Source organism: Vespa mandarinia, chromosome 15, assembly GCF_050613455.1.
Source record: "Vespa mandarinia isolate Hongniang chromosome 15, ASM5061345v1, whole genome shotgun sequence".
Taxonomy (NCBI): domain Eukaryota; kingdom Metazoa; phylum Arthropoda; class Insecta; order Hymenoptera; family Vespidae; genus Vespa; species Vespa mandarinia.
In genome coordinates, this window is record NC_140824.1 from 4850455 (window position 1) to 4867500 (window position 17046).

The window sequence follows — 17046 nt, forward strand, 5'->3', positions numbered from 1 at the left end:
AATAAATAAGTAAATATTAATTTGTAATGAAATTAGAACTTTCAATAATGTAATTTAAATGCAATTATGTTTTATGAAAAAGCCAATATGAATTTTGTTATTGTTGATTATTAATTAATAAAAAACATAATTCTTCTACATTATAATATTTTCTTCTAATAATAATAATCTAATCATATATAAAGTTTAGAAAAATTCATCACCTTTCATTATCCTCTTTTTGAATATAATATTATTCATATAATCAATCATCCTTTGCAATAATTTATGACAAGATTTAGCATTTTGATTTTCATGGAAAGATGCTCAGGAACGTATTACTACAAAAATTTAAAGGGGTTCCATCTTCATGATTCAAGAGCGTAACTATAAAAAGATCCAAATAGGGTACCAAAATAAACAAAAATTAGTTCAACCTTTTCTTTGCTAGAGGGCGACCTGTATCATATGTTCAGAATTGTATATACGAGATTCCGAATTTGACAAATCGTATGTTTAATTATTTATTTCTGTCTATGCTGACAGATCGTGTTACTAAAAACATCGATTGAAAATAATTTGTAGGTTAGGATGACGATTTATTCTAATTTGATAATAATCATTTTCTTTTGATAAATTAAGTGTTAATCTTAAAACATCAATATTGAAAGGGAATTTAATAGAAAATGCAACGTTACGACGCTCTCATACAAGAAATAGAAGCTATCGACGATTATTTAGGACCTACTTTTCGGTATGTTATTATTTTATTTAGGATCACGGCATATCGTTGCATCTCTCTATCGAAAAAACGCGCCTACGACAACCACCCCTTTACGCAGATGCTAGATCGAACGGTGCATATGCGCAATGAAGGGATGAAAACAAGACCGCAAGTTAAGGGATGAAAATAAAATGAGATAAGATCAAATTAAATAATATGTCAAAATTATCGGTCGCTCAAATTCAAAATATTCTTTCGAGCGTTGCACCTAAACATGAACATTTTTTATACGAAATAGAGACATCAAACAATAATAGTATAAGCCTTATTATCAGGTACTACTGTTGCTGTTTGAAGTAATCATATTATTTTGTTGAAGTAATCATATTATTTATTTTTAATGGCTTTTTCGCAGGGCAATTTATGATGGCAATGAACATGAAAAATTTCTGGAGAAGCTCGATGAGCGCATCAAAGCTCATGACAAAGATATCGAAAGAATGTGTAATCATCATTATCAAGGATTCATCGATTCCATTCGTGAACTTTTACAAGTTCGCTCCCAAGCACAACAACTTAATGTTAGTCAATGTTAAATAGAATGTTTTTATATTTGCTTTAACTTTGTATCGAGGTGGTATTTTTTTTTGTTTTTGTTTTATACAAGCTGCAAAGCTCGATTAAAATATCATTAATCTTACAGGCAGAAATATTAGAACTTGACAAATGTATAACTGCCACTTCTAGTAAGGTAATTGAAAAAGGAGAAGAACTTGTACGGGCACGTAAAGTAGAAAGTAACATGGCAGCTGCTGTAAACAGTCTCACTATGTGCCTTCCTGTTTTGGCAGCTTATGCAAAACTACAAAAGCAATTAAAAGATAAACGTTATTACCCAGCTTTGAAAACTCTTGAGCAACTGGAACATCATGACCTTCCAAAAGTTACAAATTATAGATTTTCTTCCCAAATAACTCAACAAATTCCACAGTAGGTAGTATTATAAAAGGTACATTACATAATTATAATTTTAATATTAATGTCATAATTCTTTATTATAATTTTATAGATTGCGTGAAAACATAAAAGATGCTTCCATGTCAGATCTGCGAGATTTTTTAGAGAATATAAGAAAACATTCGCCAAAAATTGGAGAGGTTGCTATGCGCCATGTAAGTAAAATCTTACATTTATTAATATTATAAGAGGGCTAATTTTAATCATATATATAAATAATAAAATAACATAATAAATACTGTCTTATGTTCATTCGTTAGACTGCTGAACAATTGGTTATTGAAGCTGAGATTATTGGACGGAAAAAGAAAAAATCGCATACGTATACAGAATCTGGCGACGGAGAAGAAGAATTAAGCGCGCAAGACTTAATGGATTTTAGCCCGGTATATCGTTGTATGCATATTTACACTGTTCTCCGTGAAGGTGAAACGTTTAAGACTTATTATAGAAACCAAAGAAAGCAACAGGCTAGGCTTGTTTTACAAGCTCCCATTAATATGGTGGGTACAGGATTTGTATCAATTAAATTCATCATTCTAATACACAATTTTAAATATTCTCTTATCTTTATTTAGCATGAAAGTTTAATCGGATATCAGGCTTACCTACATAGTATCGTTGGTTTTTTTGTGGTGGAAGATCATATTTTAAATACAAGTAATGGATTAGCTACTCATTCTTATTTAGAAGAATTGTGGACTATGGCTTTACCTAAAATAATCAATTCACTTAGAACACATTCAGTAAGTTTCGCATTAAATCGAAGATATTAGTTAAAAGAATTAATCAATCGTTAATTGTTAATTCTTTTAGGCATATTGTACAGATGCGACGTTGATATTAAAGATAAAAAACTTGATAATGCTTTTTAATACAACATTAAGTGTAAGTAAAGTTTTTAATATGTGTCTATTATAAATATTATCATATATTCTGTTTTAACAATTAGAATTATGGATATCCCGTTGGACAACTTTGGGATTTACTACAAGAAATTCGTGTACATTACAACGAAGTTCTTATGCAACATTGGGTTCAAGTTTTTCGAGATATTTTAGACGAGGATAGTTTTTTACCATTACAGGTATGATATATATCGATCGTGTCGAGAAAAACGTATTATGTGCTTTAGATCATATATCAGAGATCAGTTAATTAATTACAGGTCACATCACAAGCAGAATACGAAAGCATTCTTAGTTCTTTTCCATATCATGATGAAGAATTACAAAAGGCCAAGTTTCCTAAAAAATTTCCATTTTCAGCCATGGTACCAAAAGTCTATCAACAAGTTAAAGAATTTATTTATGCTTGCTTGAAATATTCGGAAGATTTAAATTTTACGCAAGCTGAAATAGATGAAATGATTTGTAAATCAACGAATTTGCTTTTGACAAGAACATTTAGTGGATGTTTATCGTCGTTATTTCGAAAACCATCTTTAGCTCTATTACAAGTAGTTCAAATTATAATAAACATGGGTTATTTAGAAAAGTCCACAAAATACTTGGAAGAATTTGTTACTAATATTACTGGGTAAGAACATTATTAATAACATTTAATAAAGTTATGAAATAATTAATTTAATAATATACAGAACACAACACGAAGGACAATTAAGTTGTGTGGGAGACAAATCTGCTATGTTTAGAGTGGCAAGGGAAGACGCGGAAACGCAGATTTGTGAAAAACTTGAAAAGAAGTTGGACGAATTTTTGGAATTAGAAAATTATGACTGGAATTTGTCTGAACCTCAAGGCCATGCTTCTGGATTCATTACAGATCTCATAGCATTTTTACAAAGTACATTTACATGTTTCACTAATTTACCAGTATGTATAAAAAATATATATGTGTAGCGTGTATATATATATATATATATATATATATATATATATATACACAAATCCATGTACAATTTTATCATATAATAAATTTATCTTTTGAATTTTTAGGATGAAGTTGCACAAGTTGCATGTAAATCAGCTTGCGATCATATAGCAAAAGCTATATTAGATATATTAATTAGTGAAGATGTAAAGCAAATATCAATGGGTGCACTTCAACAAGTCAATTTGGATACTATACAATGCGAACGTATGTGTACCTTGTATTTACAGATTATTTTTATTTTGTAATATGAGCAATTATGCAACAGTATATGATTACATTTTACAGAATTTGCTGCTTCAGAACCTATTGTCGGTTTACCGGAAGGTACATTATTGCAATATTTCAGTCAATTAAGACAATTGCTAGATTTGTTTATGGGTTGGGATTGGCCAACCTATTTTCATGACTATGGTCATGATTCGAGCAAATATAACTTAGTAACTCCAAATATGGCTGTGATCTTATTAGAGAAGTATGTAACAAAGTGTTTTATTTTTTATTATACATGCGCAGAATATTGTATTAAATCTTCATAAGACGTACTTTTTTACAGATTGAAAGAATCTGATAAAAAAACAGTATTTTCTGTACTGAAGAAAAGTGAGAGAGATAAGAAAAAATTGTTAGAAACTGTTTTAAAGCAATTGCGTCAATTGGCACAGACTACTCAACAATAATAACCCACTAAAATTGATATAATATGTCAAGTGAATTATAAATATAGATTATACTTTTGTATATAATATATATATATATAAATATATATATATACATATATATATATAAATATATATATATACATATATACATATATACATATATACATATATATATATATATATATATATATATATGTATATATAGATATATATATATATAGATAGACGTACAAAACTTTTTGCACAGTTTTGTATACATGAACGTACAAAAGTGTGCAATACCGTTAATTTTATTATAATATTTACTAATTTATTGTATTAAAAAATTATAGAGAATTTTAGTTTAATTTATACCAAGTAGAGATAGGTAGAACGATAAATTTGAATTATGTAATAAAATTTCAAAATATAAATTTCGTATATACGCGAACGTAAATGTTATTTTCTCCAATGTGCAATTCTTAGTTATGTAGTTTAAACTATTCGACGCATATAGCATAGCACACAATTAATACAATTAATGAAGGTTCACCTTTTATTTTCTTTTTTTTCTTACTAATATTAAAGCAATGTGCTATCGTAAAAAATACTACACAACAGTATCTGACGTAACTGTATCGGTATTCATATATTATATTGTAAATAAGATACAATGTACAACAACTCTACAACGAATAAAATCCCAATTCCTATCTTGTGAATGTAATATTTATAGAATTACATATTTAAGATATTGAAATAATAATTCTTTTTAATATAGCAGTACGAAAACTTTTCCACATTGATCTAATGAGACAGAGCACTCGTATTAAATATAAATCAAATACACAAATAGAGATTGATAATTGTATTCGGAATAATAAAATAGATTAAATATATATAAATCAACAATAATTCCTGTAAAATAGTACCAAGAGCATATGACTTGCTTATGAATCAATTGGATACGTATTTTTAATTGTAAATCAAACATTAGTAATGTGTGTATATAGACCAATTATAATGCACATGGCATAGTAAACTTATGATCGTACGACTAATCTTCAATATTGTCAGGATCCGCGTCATCAGGTAACATGGAATACTTGTTGGAAACGACAAAATTCTGAAATGGAATTTTCATTGATCATTTACATCTACTAAAGTTACAAAAAAAAAGAAAAAAGAAAAAAAAGAAAGAAAAAAAAAAAGAAAAAAGAAAAAAAAAAAGAAAAAAAAAAGAAAAAAAAAAAGAAAAAATAAAATGTTTACTCACTGGAGTTTTTTCATCTTTTGCTTTAGGCATTCTATCAAGCTCATCCTTTTCCTTATCTCTTTCCTTTCGTTCCCTGCTATAGTTTATTATTATAATAATTATATAATTAATTTCTTTTCACGAATTAATTACAGTTAATCTCAATGAAGCATATTATACAAAAACTATATGCAAATATGTTTTTTCAGGATCAACAGGTATATGAAATAATAAGCCTAATTATAATAATAAAAATAAATATCTAATATTTCATTACCTATCTAATCCACGATTGTCGCTTTTCTGGGATGTTTTTGTTGGCGGTGGCCCACTGCGAGGATTGGATCCTTTCGAATCTCCTTTGGAATCTCCATGTTGATCTAAACAGTGTATTTATTTATAGTCGGTGTATCTCTCTTTAGGTTTTTTTTTTTTTGAAATTCGAACTATATATACGAAGTTCTTTTATGTAGAAAAATAAAAGTACCAGAACGTGCTGAAGTTGAATGACTATGCGACGCCGATTTGTCGGTCCATTTTTTTTCACCCTCTGACCTCCAAGTCTCACGACTCTTATCCTTTTCTTTATCATCGCGATCTTCCTAAAAAAAAAAAAAAAAAAAAAAAAAAAAAAAAAAATGCAACGTGAAAAATAAAAGAATTATTGATATGTATTTGTTTTTTCATATTTAAACATTTCATTTTGATAATTAATTTACAAAACTCACTCCATTGCGACGTCCCCATGTACTTTCCTTACGTTTTTCATTTTCTCTGAAAAATTCGGAAGATTAAAATTATATCAAAAGATTAAAAAGATCGGTAATTATATAAAGTAATATTTTCCACATACGCTTCTTCTTTTGATCTTGATTCTGCATATGATTTTGCAAGACGTTCTTCGATTTCTCTTTCTCTGGCAGTAGTATCTACAGGTTTGGCTGCACCAAAAATATTTGCCGCGGGTACCGATGTAGAGGAAGCTGGAGCTACGGATTCCGATTTTTCATCTTTAACATTTAATGGTTCGATAGGCTTGGTGCGAGGTTGCAGTTGTAACTTTGGTCTGGTCCTTGGTTCAGCAGCTAAAATTTAATGTATACGTAAGAAGAAAAAAAAAAAAAAAAAAAAAAAAAAAAATTCATATTAAAATTTTTTTCAATATAATTTATAATATGATCATTACGTTTCGTTTCTGAATTTCCTTTTCCATCCTTACGTCCATCACGTTCCCAATCTCCATAATCGCGACGTGGACCAAAACTGCTACCTCTGTCTCTATCTCTATCACCATCTCTATCTCTACTACCACCTCTATCGCCATATCGTGTCCATTCCTTATCCCTATCATCATCCCTAAAACCTCTGTCTTTGAATGCTGATCTTCCTCTGTCATCTTCGCTTCTATTACGCCATGCACCAGGTTTATCATCAGTAGCTATATAAAATATAACAGAGAAAATTGTTTACATATTTCCTTTGTCGTCATAGTAGAATAATATACATTGAGAAATTATATTATATACATACCTTCCCTATCTCTATCTCTCTCCCTATCTCTGTCCCTATTATCGTAACGACTACGATAGGAGTCACCATCGGAATTTGGAGGTTCGTCCCTAGGCCTACTTCTCCAATCTCCAGAAGTGCGCTCCGGATCATCATAATTGTCTCTGCGATTATCTCGTCCCATACGTCCACCACGTCTTTCATCGTTACTGCTATTTGAAACCTCGATACGGATACGTCTAGTTTTCATTGTCTAAACATACAACGTTATGTATTCATTTTGGTATTAAAAGTAATCATTCAATCAAAGCAATCAATTCATTGTCTTACAGTATTTGTCATACAAAGAGCGTCAATCAAACTTTGTCGATCTTCGAATTCTACATATCCGTATCCTCTAAGTTGTTTATTTGGATCTTTTGGTAAGCGTACACTAGTAACCTATAATGTACAAAAATCACAAAATTAATATATATTCATGTAAAAGCAAATGTAAAAGCAGAAAAATTGAAAGTTTGTTACAACGAAGTAAACCAACCTTCATCTCAGCAAAAAATTCAATAAGATCATCTTCATCTACTTCATAAGGTAAACTAGTAACATATGCTACAAAAGGAGGATTTGTAGGAATATTTTCTTCATCAATACGTGGACCTCTTGCCGCTCTGGGCGCAGTAGGTAGAACAACTGGTTCTTTGTTACTCCTTGAAGTATATCCTCCTTCTGTAAGATAAGAAATATAAACAAACATTTTTCATTATATCTTAATAAATTAAATTGAAATTAATTCAAACTATTGCACTCTTCTATTATTATCAAATTAATCTTAATACCGAGTTAATCGTAAATTCTTTTATCTTAACTAGATAAATAAGTCATACAAAATTATCTAGTCAATATATATTAAGGATTTAATACATATTTTGTAATGATATTCATTATTTTATTTAGTATCTCGCTATTATTTGTCTTATATACTTTTTCAAATAAATTTTATTGATGATTGAAAAGTTTATAAAAAATTAAATATCTTTTATATAATAGAACAAACTATATTTTATGTAGAATATAAAATAATGATCTATTATAAATTTATAATATTCACATACCATGTTCATCTTCAACATCATCAGCCCAGCTCGTTGATTTTAAAGGTATGGTAGGAGTTCCACCGCCATCAGCCAAGAATGACATCAAATCAACGGTTTTACAATTTTTCTTCTTTTTTCCTTTTTTACCTAGATAAATGGATGATGTATTAATTTTAAATATATAAAACATAGTGTTAACAAAGTATGGTACAATATTGAAAGCATGGTGCATGGTTTATGTAAAGTTTGGTTATGTTCATGGAAAAATCAGGCTAACGTTATATAGAATATTTCTTACAAGCTGATTTATATAAAATAAAATGAAGAATTATATAAATAAAATTTTCGAACAAATATATTTACCTGAAGACATGATAGTGGTGAAGATTAACAGAAATACAAACGGCTCGCTATCTCGCCAGCCCACACGGTTAACTTCAGAATCCGTAAGGCATGAAGTATGCTTTGAGAAAGGATACCACGAAAAATATCGATACCAGCAACTTTGTACTTTTCACTAAAGTAGCCGGAACTGATCGAAACTTTCGTGAATTTAACCAATAACTGTTTTTGCTTTTCAGTTTGTACTAGGACATTTGACCAATGACAAAATATAGATTTTTGTTACTAATTATTATAAAGAAACTAGACTCGGAAATAGACAAAAAAAGGATCTTTCTGATTATTTGCAAATTTTCATCGTGATTATGAATCACCACCAGCTTCAACAATCCGATTGCCTGAATAAAAAGAATCTGCATTTTGATTGGATGGTAAGTAAATTAATACGAACGGCGCGATACAATTTCAATGTAGCAAAAAAAGTAGGTACATGCATTAAAAGTATTTAAATATAATACCTAAATTTTGAAAGATATTTATAGATTTTCATATTAACAGATGTTCGTATATACGCAACGAAATGGACACAAAGTTTTTAATATTTGTACATCATAAGTGATGAAAATATTTATATCTCAAATTTGTTGTTGTAACTCATAATCTTTTGAAAGTCTTTATTGATGATTTTATTTACTCGTTAAATATTACAAAACAGTTTGTGTATATATAATCGATAAATAAGTTAATTTTTTTTCGTTAATATCCTAGGGAAAAATGTGTGTAATCGATGACGTATTACATCATAGGATAGTTAAAATTTTGCCGCGATTTTAACTTCGTGCGCACAGAAGAGAAGTATTAGCGTCGTTAGAATCGGATTGAGTAATTCGCAAGAAATTTCATAGAAAAATTTCAAAGACTTTATTTAATCGAATATAAAAAATGTCGAAAGTGAATACATTGTATAATTATTTTACATCGCCAAAGACTGTTAAACAAAGAGATAGTAAAGTTATGAATAATGTAAAGCCAGAAACTCCAAAAAGTGGGCAAAAGAAGAAAGGTTCGTAGATTAAAATATTTTATATCAATTTTGTAAATTACCAATACTTTCATTTGTAAATATAATGCAATTATATAAAGTAAATAACAAATATATTCATAAATGTATAAATAAATATATGCAATTTTTATTTATTTTAAAAGATATATTCGGTATTGTATTTTTACAATTTTTTCTCGTTATTCAATTTATATTGCAAGTAGTATAAATTATAATTTAGATAAATATAATATTTTAAATCCTTGTTAATTGATTGTGGATGCAATTTTTGCATAGGACAGAGAAAAACAGAAGAAAAGGAAAATCATCAAACTGATATACGCAAAAGAGTTTGGAAAGATGATGAATCTAATGGAAATGAAGAAAGTATGCCAGTACAATCTAAACGACGTCGAATCATTATAGCTGAAGATAGCGAAGATTCTGGGGATAGCTTTAAACCTGGTATATATATCTCATCATTTCATTTATAATAAGTTTTCATCGAGCTATTTATATTTTATTTTTTTATATAGATTCAGCAGATGAAGATAGCGAATCTGAATCATTTTCTGAAAATGTTCCAGAAAGTGAAATAGAAACACAAGATGAAGAAAGTCCTGAAGTAAATTGAATGTTGTTGATGATAAATTCCTTTTTTTTTTTTTTATAATAAATGTTCTTTAATATTTTAGAAGAAACCAAAGAAATCTGTAATAGCGAAACGTTCACGTAAAGGAAAAGTAGTTCAGAAACCGTCAGGAAAGAAGGAAATAAAATCAGTTTCACCACCTCAATTAATGGAACAATCAACAAGCGCATCTGTTACTACAGTAGATTCATGGCCTCATTTAAAATACGACTTTCTTCAACCTAATAAAAGGAGAGATATTAATAGAAAACCGCCAGCTGATCCAAATTATGATTCTAAGACTGTTTATGTACCTTTGGATTTCCTTAACAATCAAACACCTGTAAGGGCTACAGTCTTTTTAAATATCTTGTTGTATGCGAATGTTTGATATTCTATTACTAATACTTATCATTTTCCATAGGCCATGAGACAGTGGTGGGAAATCAAGAGCAAACACTTTGATTGTGTTCTCTTTTTCAAAGTTGGAAAGTTTTATGAATTATATCACATGGATGCAGTTACTGGAGTTAACGAGCTTAATCTCACATATATGCGTGTAAGTTAATAAAAAGATGCAAAAAGACTTTCGAATTTCTTATTATTTTTCTTACAGGGCGAATTTGCACATTCTGGTTTTCCAGAAATTGGATATGGACGCTTTTCAACGAGTCTCATCGAAAGAGGATATAAAATCGCACGTATTGAACAAACTGAAACGCCAGATATGATGACACAACGTTGCAGTAAAAGTAAAGAATTACGCTTATCGATAGTTTAATTAGATGATGCATATCGTTTCATACTAAATGATGTTTTTATATTTTTTAGTGTCCAAAGTAACAAAATTCGACAAGGTTGTAAAACGAGAAATTTGTCAAATAAGTACAAAGGGTACTAGAGTTTATTCTCCTCTGGATGTTGAAGCATCTACACCTAATTCTAATTATTTGCTCTCTCTGGTTCAAAAATGTAAATCAAGAGCAAACAGCATGTTTGGAGTATGCTTTATAGATACTTCAATAGGTGACTTTTATCTTGGGCAATTCGAGGATGATTGTTATAATTCGAGATTATTGACCTTATTTGCACATTATCCACCAGTCCATGTCAGTATATTTATTATTGATAAATAATAATAATAATAATAATAATAGAATTACAATTTTTCTCATATTGAATATATTTTTATTTCTAGATTGTTTATGAACGTGGAAATTTATCGCCAGCTATGTTGCAACTTTTAAATAATTCATTGGCAACCTGCTACAAAGAATCTTTACAACGTGAAGCGCAATTTTGGAACGCAGCGAATACGTTGAAAGTAAGATTATTAAAATTGATTTATTTATGACAATATCAAATAATGTATTTTTTCTTTTTTTCTTCTTTTTTTTTTAATCGAAGCATCTTCACGAAGGAGAATATTTTAAAAAGGAGAAAGATTCTAATTTTTCTTGGCCTGAAGGTTTGCAACCTTATTTAAGCGAAGGTATGTATATGTATACACTTTATATTGGAAAAAAATCTCTATATAGATATGTATTCTTATAATATAATATGTATTTTATCATTTCAAAGGAGACAGTCTAGGTTTAACACCTGCTGAAGATAAAGAATTAGCAGTACATGCTCTTGGAGGATGTATATATTTACTTAAAGAGTACTTGCTTGATCAACAATTATTGGCGCAGTCTCAATTTAAAACATACGTACCAGCTGATTTTTTAAGCGAAAATGCACGTACAGAAACGAAACTTATGAATAATATGGTACGTATTTTGTTAAGGCGCAATTAATAAAAAAGAATATATATATATTATATTTTCTCTAAAAACAAATTATAATTAGGTGTTGGATGCTATCACGATCAACAATTTACGAATTTTTGGAGAAGGTTCCCTTATGAAAACATTGGATCATTGTTGTACAGCATTTGGTAAAAGGTAAAAAGTGTATGATTATGGTACCCATTGCTTCCTTGGTTTTTTCATATATTAATATTTTTATTTATATTGTATTTAATAATGTAGATTACTACGAGAATGGGTGTGCAGACCATCTTGTCGTAAAAACGTTATAAAAGAGCGTCAAAAGGCTATACAAGAGTTAATGGATAGAACGGATGTAGTACAGTCTGTTCGATCTATGTTGTCAGGCCTTCCTGACTTAGAAAGATTATTGAGCAAGTAAGATATAAAATATTTTGTTAAAATATATAAAACATTATTTGCAACGTCATTTTTATTTATCTGTAAATATGAATTTATTTTCAGAATACATGCTCTAGGAAATGCAGCGAGATTGTGGAATCATCCTGATGGGAGAGCAATTATGTTTGAAGGTCAAATATACTCAAAAAGAAAAATCGCGGACTTTACCACAACTTTGGATGGATTTGAAAAAGTATTGGAGATTATTGATTTGTTTTCTAGTATGTATTTACATTTATATATTGAGTTAATATGAAATGTCAATTTTATCCTTTGGTATTATTTTTTTCCAGACTTCAATACTAATTTGATAAATCAATGTACCAAATTTGAACCAGACGGAGAATTTCCCAATTTAAGAGAAACACTCGATTATTTTAAAGTAATTGAATTAGACAATAAATATTTCAATTTTTTCTTTTTAATTCTCATTAACAGATTTAATATTTATTTGTAATATGTCTTTTTTTGCAGACAGCATTCGATCACGAGGAAGCAAAGAAGCAGGGATGTATTGTTCCTAAAAAGGGAGTGGACGAGGAATATGATTCGGTATTATCTCAATTGGAAGAAATTAAACATGATTTAGATGCTTATTTAGAAAAACAAAGAAAACATTTTGGTGTTAAAGTAACATTTTTTGGACAAGACAGAAAAAGATTTCAGCTTGAAATACCTGATTCGCAAGTAAAAAAAGTAGGACCAGGATTTGAACTTCAGTCACAACGTAAAGGCTTCAAGCGCTACTATACCGCAGAAGCAAAAGTTAGTTAAATCAATTGCATTTAATTTTTCTAAAATTAATTTTTCATTTGATTAAAACTTTGCTTAAGTTAGTATATTTTGCTTAAGAGAGTATAAATAAGTAAAGTATGAAGTTATCTATTACTAGATATTCCTCTAGGAATTTTTGGCAAGACAAATAAATGCTGAAGAAAGTAGGGACAAAGTTTTGAAGGATCTAAACAGACGAATATTCGCAAAATTTAGCGAGAAATATGATATGTGGCATATGGCTGTTTATAAAATAGCTATTTTAGATGTCCTCATATCCCTTACTGAATATGCTCACAGTGGAGATATGTGCATTTCAGAAATTCATGACGCGAACGAAGAGGGAGTAAGTATATAAAATGATATCTTATATGAATATAACTGTATACATTTAAAATGCGATTTCATATAAACCTGTTAATGATTTATAAAAAGGTTTTTATCGACATCAAAGACGGAAAGCATCCATGTATATTATCCGAGAACTTTATTCCCAATGATACTTTAATTGCGAAAGACCAATCTTCTTCAGTAATTATCTTAACTGGTCCAAACATGGGGGGAAAATCAACTCTAATGCGTCAAATAGGCTTGTTAACGATTATGGCACAAATAGTAAGTCTCTTATCAATTTATCATTAAAGAGAAACACATCTTATAATCGAGTACCGAAGAATTTGTAAAATTATTTTTGTCTTTGATCTTTTTAGGGTTGTCACGTACCAGCAAGTTCATGTCATTTAACATTAGTTGATCGTATCTTTACAAGATTAGGGGCAAACGATGATATTCTAGCTGGTCAGAGTACATTCCTAGTAGAATTATCAGAAACTGCTGCGATATTAAAACATGCTACACCCTATTCTTTAGTTTTGCTAGATGAATTGGGTAAGATGAATCTTGGTCATTTATTTTGTTGATAATAAATCAAAAAATAAAAAATATCGATTATTTTTAGGTCGTGGGACTTCGACGTACGATGGTACAGCTATAGCTGCGTCAGTTGTTAATGAATTGACGAAGTTGAAGTGTCGTACGTTATTTTCAACACATTACCACTCGCTGGTAGAAGATTATAAAAATAATCCAGATGTGACATTAGTTCATATGGTAAATAATTCATTCAATATTTAATCATTATATAAGTGTAAAAGTGGAAAAAATTGTGGTGTGATATTTTTTGTATTATATTATTTATAGGCATGCATGGTAGAAACTGAAGAAGAGGAAGAAGTGTCTCAAGAAACTGTTACATTTTTATATAAACTCAGCGAAGGTGCCTGTCCTAAGTCATATGGATTTAATGCAGCAAGGTTGGCTGGTATTCCATCTGCAATTACAAACAGATCACGTGAAATAGCTAAACGAATGGAACAAGAAACTAATTACAAACACCTCTTCGCTACTCTCTGTAAAGCTGACGAGTCCGAAATCAAAACTCTTATTGCTGATATTTGAAGGAGCGAAGAGTGATTTATTGAATAGATAAAACAAAAACAAAAAATATATTACGTATTTGTATGATGTATAATCGGCGCGCAGAACTTACGGTATATAGTAAATTTTATTACATTTATTCGTTACCGATATTGTTAAGTAACGCGATATATAACACGGTTGAAATTTATTTGGAATTATTTTCTCATGTATATGTTAATATCTTTTCTTTTTTTTTAATTTTCATACCTCATACTTTTTATATACCTCACAGTATTATATTTTCTATTAGTATTTTGATTTTGTATTACTTTCAATTTACTTTAAATGTCTTATATAAATAAATTACGTGTAATTGCGTTTGTTATATTGTATTTTTTTAAGTTAATAAATATTTTTGATACAAGGTGTATACAGAGTGTATAAGGGCTTTTTATATCATGTATGTACGAATAATTGCCTACTTTCAGGAGCATCACAAATTTGATGTTTCATCTGCTAGATACGTACTAATTGTAAATGTTCGATGACCGAACAATAAAACTAATTAAATATAAGTTTTCGATATTAAAATACTGTTCATAGATGTTTCCTAAAATTATATATTTAATTGTAAAGGAAGCTGATATAGAAAATAATTGGACCATGTAAATGAAAGCTGGTGAAAGAAGAAAGTACCATAATATAACTAAAAAAACGATCATGATTTAACGCACAGTTCTAATTTACGAAGAAAAACATTTGAAAAGATAATTATTGCTTACAAAACTTTATTAATCAATGCCAGAATACAAAAAGGCTTCTTCATGACTAATTACGATGCATTATAAATGATATAACTTTACTCACACCAAACGATTGTAAAAACTTGGTGAATAGAAAGAGAAACGATACACATGTGCGCGCGAAATATTGCTGTGAAATAAGAATTATGAAACTATAAAAGAAAATTAGAAATAGATAGAGAGATAGAGATACAGATAGGGATCGAGAGAGGGTGGGAGGGAAAGATAAAGAGTGATATAATAGAATAGAAGAAATATTCGTAATAATAATAATCCACTATATATCCTAATACGAAAGAGGAGATATATGTATAAAAAGCAGAGGAATAGGCGATACATGATCAACGAGCGCAAAATATTTCCTCTATTCGTATTTACTCGACTAAATTCTAAATACGTGCCCCGAACTAGAGGAATCGATTGCGATAAAAAAGACAAATAATAATAATATAATAATAATAATAATAATAATAATAATAATAATAATAATAATAATAATAATAATAATAATAATAATAATAAAATAGTAAAATAATAATAATAATAGCGCATTGCTGCATAAATAATCAAATACGTACGAGAATTGATATTATTTACGTATAATTCATTAAATTGAAAAGTGCGTCATAATATGCAAACTCATTGATATTATATCATAGACCGATAATATTAATCATAAGAGATATCGATCCTTTGTCTAATTTTGCATGTACCATATTCCATGCATCACAAAAAAGTTTACAATTAAGAAGGCACGGAGATTAAGAACGCACTATATAGCGGTTTAATGGGTTTAACGCATCATGTATTTTTATTTTAGATATTATCACATGACTAATTCTAGTACACAGTTCTCTGGAGGGGGGAGTATCCGCGACGACTGCGACTCTTTTCCTGTTGTTCTTGTTTTTGTATTATTTTCTTTTTTTTAATATTTTTTTTTAATATTTTTTAATTTTTTTAGTTTTTCCTTTCTTAATTATATTTAGGAGAAGATTATAAGTTGGTTTCGCATTTTTTTTTTTTTTTTTTTTATATTTTTTTCTTTTTGTTTAATTCTTATCCCCCTCTTCTCGTCCATTGCAATCTAATTAATTATTATTACTTTTGATCATTACAATCGAGAATATCGATTAACCACCACTATCTAGAAATTATTTTTCTTGGGGTTCTCGACTAAGTCGGGATTAATTCTAAACAATGATCGCGACGAGAAGGATAGGCAGGCCTTTCGGTTTTTTGTTTATTCGTTTTAATTTTCGGCCGAAATATATTTATTAGACGAGAATAAAGAAGAAGATGATAACGTAGACAATTGGGGATTGCGTCATTTGAAAAGTCGAAGTTGGAAAAATGAAGAGAAAAAAACAGTAGAGAGAAAGAGAGAAAGAGAGAGAAAGAGAGAGAGAGAGAGAGAAAGAGAGAGAGAGAGAGAGAGAGAGAGAGAGAGAGAGAGAGAGAGAGAGAGAGAGAGAGAGAGAGAGAGAGAGAGAGAGAGAGAGAGAGAGAGAAAGAAAATGAGAGACAGACAAAGAAAATGAGAGATAGTGGATGTGTGTGTGTTGTGTAATATGATCAAAAAAATTTGTGTTTTTCTCGTTCGATGGATTTATCAAAGTACTATATGTGTATATGTATAGTAGTAATTTATGATAAAGTTTATCTTCACGTACGAAACTATAAGCCGAGAGTACCAAATCAACGATCGATGAA

The 17046-nt window shown here is 29.3% G+C and overlaps 4 protein-coding genes across 11 annotated transcripts in view; 2 read left to right on the forward strand and 2 right to left on the reverse strand.

The window, feature by feature from the left end:
• The first annotated feature begins 490 nt into the window (after nt 1–490).
• On the forward strand, nt 491–4355 carry Sec15 (exocyst complex component Sec15). Of its 3 annotated transcripts, XM_085661640.1 has the most exons (14): nt 491–733; nt 822–1038; nt 1119–1284; nt 1407–1693; nt 1773–1875; nt 1981–2223; nt 2299–2466; nt 2537–2608; nt 2673–2807; nt 2889–3259; nt 3321–3555; nt 3679–3820; nt 3902–4088; nt 4170–4354. In XM_085661640.1, exons 2-14 carry the CDS (start codon nt 920–922, stop codon nt 4291–4293), a joined length of 2352 nt encoding a protein of 783 aa, XP_085517766.1. In that variant the 5' UTR covers nt 491–733; nt 822–919; the 3' UTR covers nt 4294–4354. The 3 variants fall into 3 exon arrangements, with proteins under 3 accessions (XP_085517766.1, XP_035740374.2, XP_035740373.1); XM_035884481.2 differs by lacking the exon at nt 2537–2608 and having other exon boundaries at nt 4170–4355; XM_035884480.2 differs by lacking the exon at nt 822–1038 and having other exon boundaries at nt 492–733.
• A 651-nt stretch (nt 4356–5006) lies between these two features.
• eIF4B (eukaryotic translation initiation factor 4B) lies at nt 5007–8583 on the reverse strand. Of its 3 annotated transcripts, none has more exons than XM_035884484.2 (12): nt 8473–8583; nt 8128–8256; nt 7557–7741; nt 7349–7459; nt 7040–7271; nt 6729–6947; nt 6363–6594; nt 6238–6283; nt 5997–6111; nt 5787–5889; nt 5531–5606; nt 5007–5380 (listed from the first exon to the last, which is right to left on the reverse strand). In XM_035884484.2, the coding sequence occupies exons 1-12, from the start codon at nt 8480–8482 to the stop codon at nt 5312–5314; spliced, it is 1527 nt and encodes a 508-aa protein (XP_035740377.1). In that variant the 5' UTR covers nt 8483–8583; the 3' UTR covers nt 5007–5311. The 3 variants fall into 3 exon arrangements, with proteins under 3 accessions (XP_035740377.1, XP_035740376.1, XP_035740375.1); XM_035884483.2 differs by having other exon boundaries at nt 5531–5603; nt 6696–6947; XM_035884482.2 differs by having other exon boundaries at nt 6696–6947.
• Nucleotides 8584–8842: 259 nt separating this feature from the next.
• On the forward strand, nt 8843–14838 carry Msh6 (DNA mismatch repair protein Msh6). Its single transcript, XM_035884629.2, has 21 exons — nt 8843–8882; nt 9220–9514; nt 9791–9958; nt 10030–10118; nt 10189–10467; nt 10549–10683; nt 10741–10876; nt 10956–11233; nt 11323–11448; nt 11532–11616; nt 11706–11896; nt 11976–12070; nt 12158–12313; nt 12401–12558; nt 12631–12719; nt 12812–13102; nt 13242–13457; nt 13547–13726; nt 13822–13999; nt 14070–14221; nt 14312–14838. Exons 2-21 carry the CDS (start codon nt 9394–9396, stop codon nt 14567–14569), a joined length of 3381 nt encoding a protein of 1126 aa, XP_035740522.2. The 5' UTR covers nt 8843–8882; nt 9220–9393; the 3' UTR covers nt 14570–14838.
• A 463-nt stretch (nt 14839–15301) lies between these two features.
• Nucleotides 15302–17046, reverse strand: part of Jupiter (microtubule-associated protein Jupiter) — a 26570-nt gene continuing 24825 nt past the window's right edge. For all 4 annotated transcript variants that reach the window (XM_035884635.2, XM_035884634.2, XM_035884636.2 and 1 more), the window contains one exon: nt 15302–17046. This exon is cut by the window's right edge and continues 614 nt beyond it. The gene's annotated coding sequence lies outside the window, so the exon portion shown is untranslated.

Excerpts from the sequence above, each read along its gene's own strand:
- Sec15 (XM_085661640.1), top strand. The coding sequence starts at position 920 with ATGTCAAAATTATCGGTCGCTCAAATTCAAAATATTCTTTCGAGCGTT. Across the intron at positions 2,609-2,672 it reads TTTTTAATACAACATTAAGT|AATTATGGATATCCCGTTGG; the intron begins GTAAGTAAAGTT and ends TTTAACAATTAG. Across the intron at positions 2,808-2,888 it reads ATAGTTTTTTACCATTACAG|GTCACATCACAAGCAGAATA; the intron begins GTATGATATATA and ends AATTAATTACAG.
- eIF4B (XM_035884482.2), bottom strand. Across the intron at positions 7,272-7,348 it reads CTCTTTGTATGACAAATACT|ACAATGAAAACTAGACGTAT; the intron begins GTAAGACAATGA and ends TTGTATGTTTAG. Across the intron at positions 6,112-6,237 it reads CATGGGGACGTCGCAATGGA|GAAGATCGCGATGATAAAGA; the intron begins GTGAGTTTTGTA and ends TTTTTTTTTTAG.
- Msh6 (XM_035884629.2), top strand. The coding sequence starts at position 9,394 with ATGTCGAAAGTGAATACATTGTATAATTATTTTACATCGCCAAAGACT. Across the intron at positions 10,684-10,740 it reads TTAATCTCACATATATGCGT|GGCGAATTTGCACATTCTGG; the intron begins GTAAGTTAATAA and ends TTTTTCTTACAG. Across the intron at positions 14,000-14,069 it reads AGTTTTGCTAGATGAATTGG|GTCGTGGGACTTCGACGTAC; the intron begins GTAAGATGAATC and ends GATTATTTTTAG.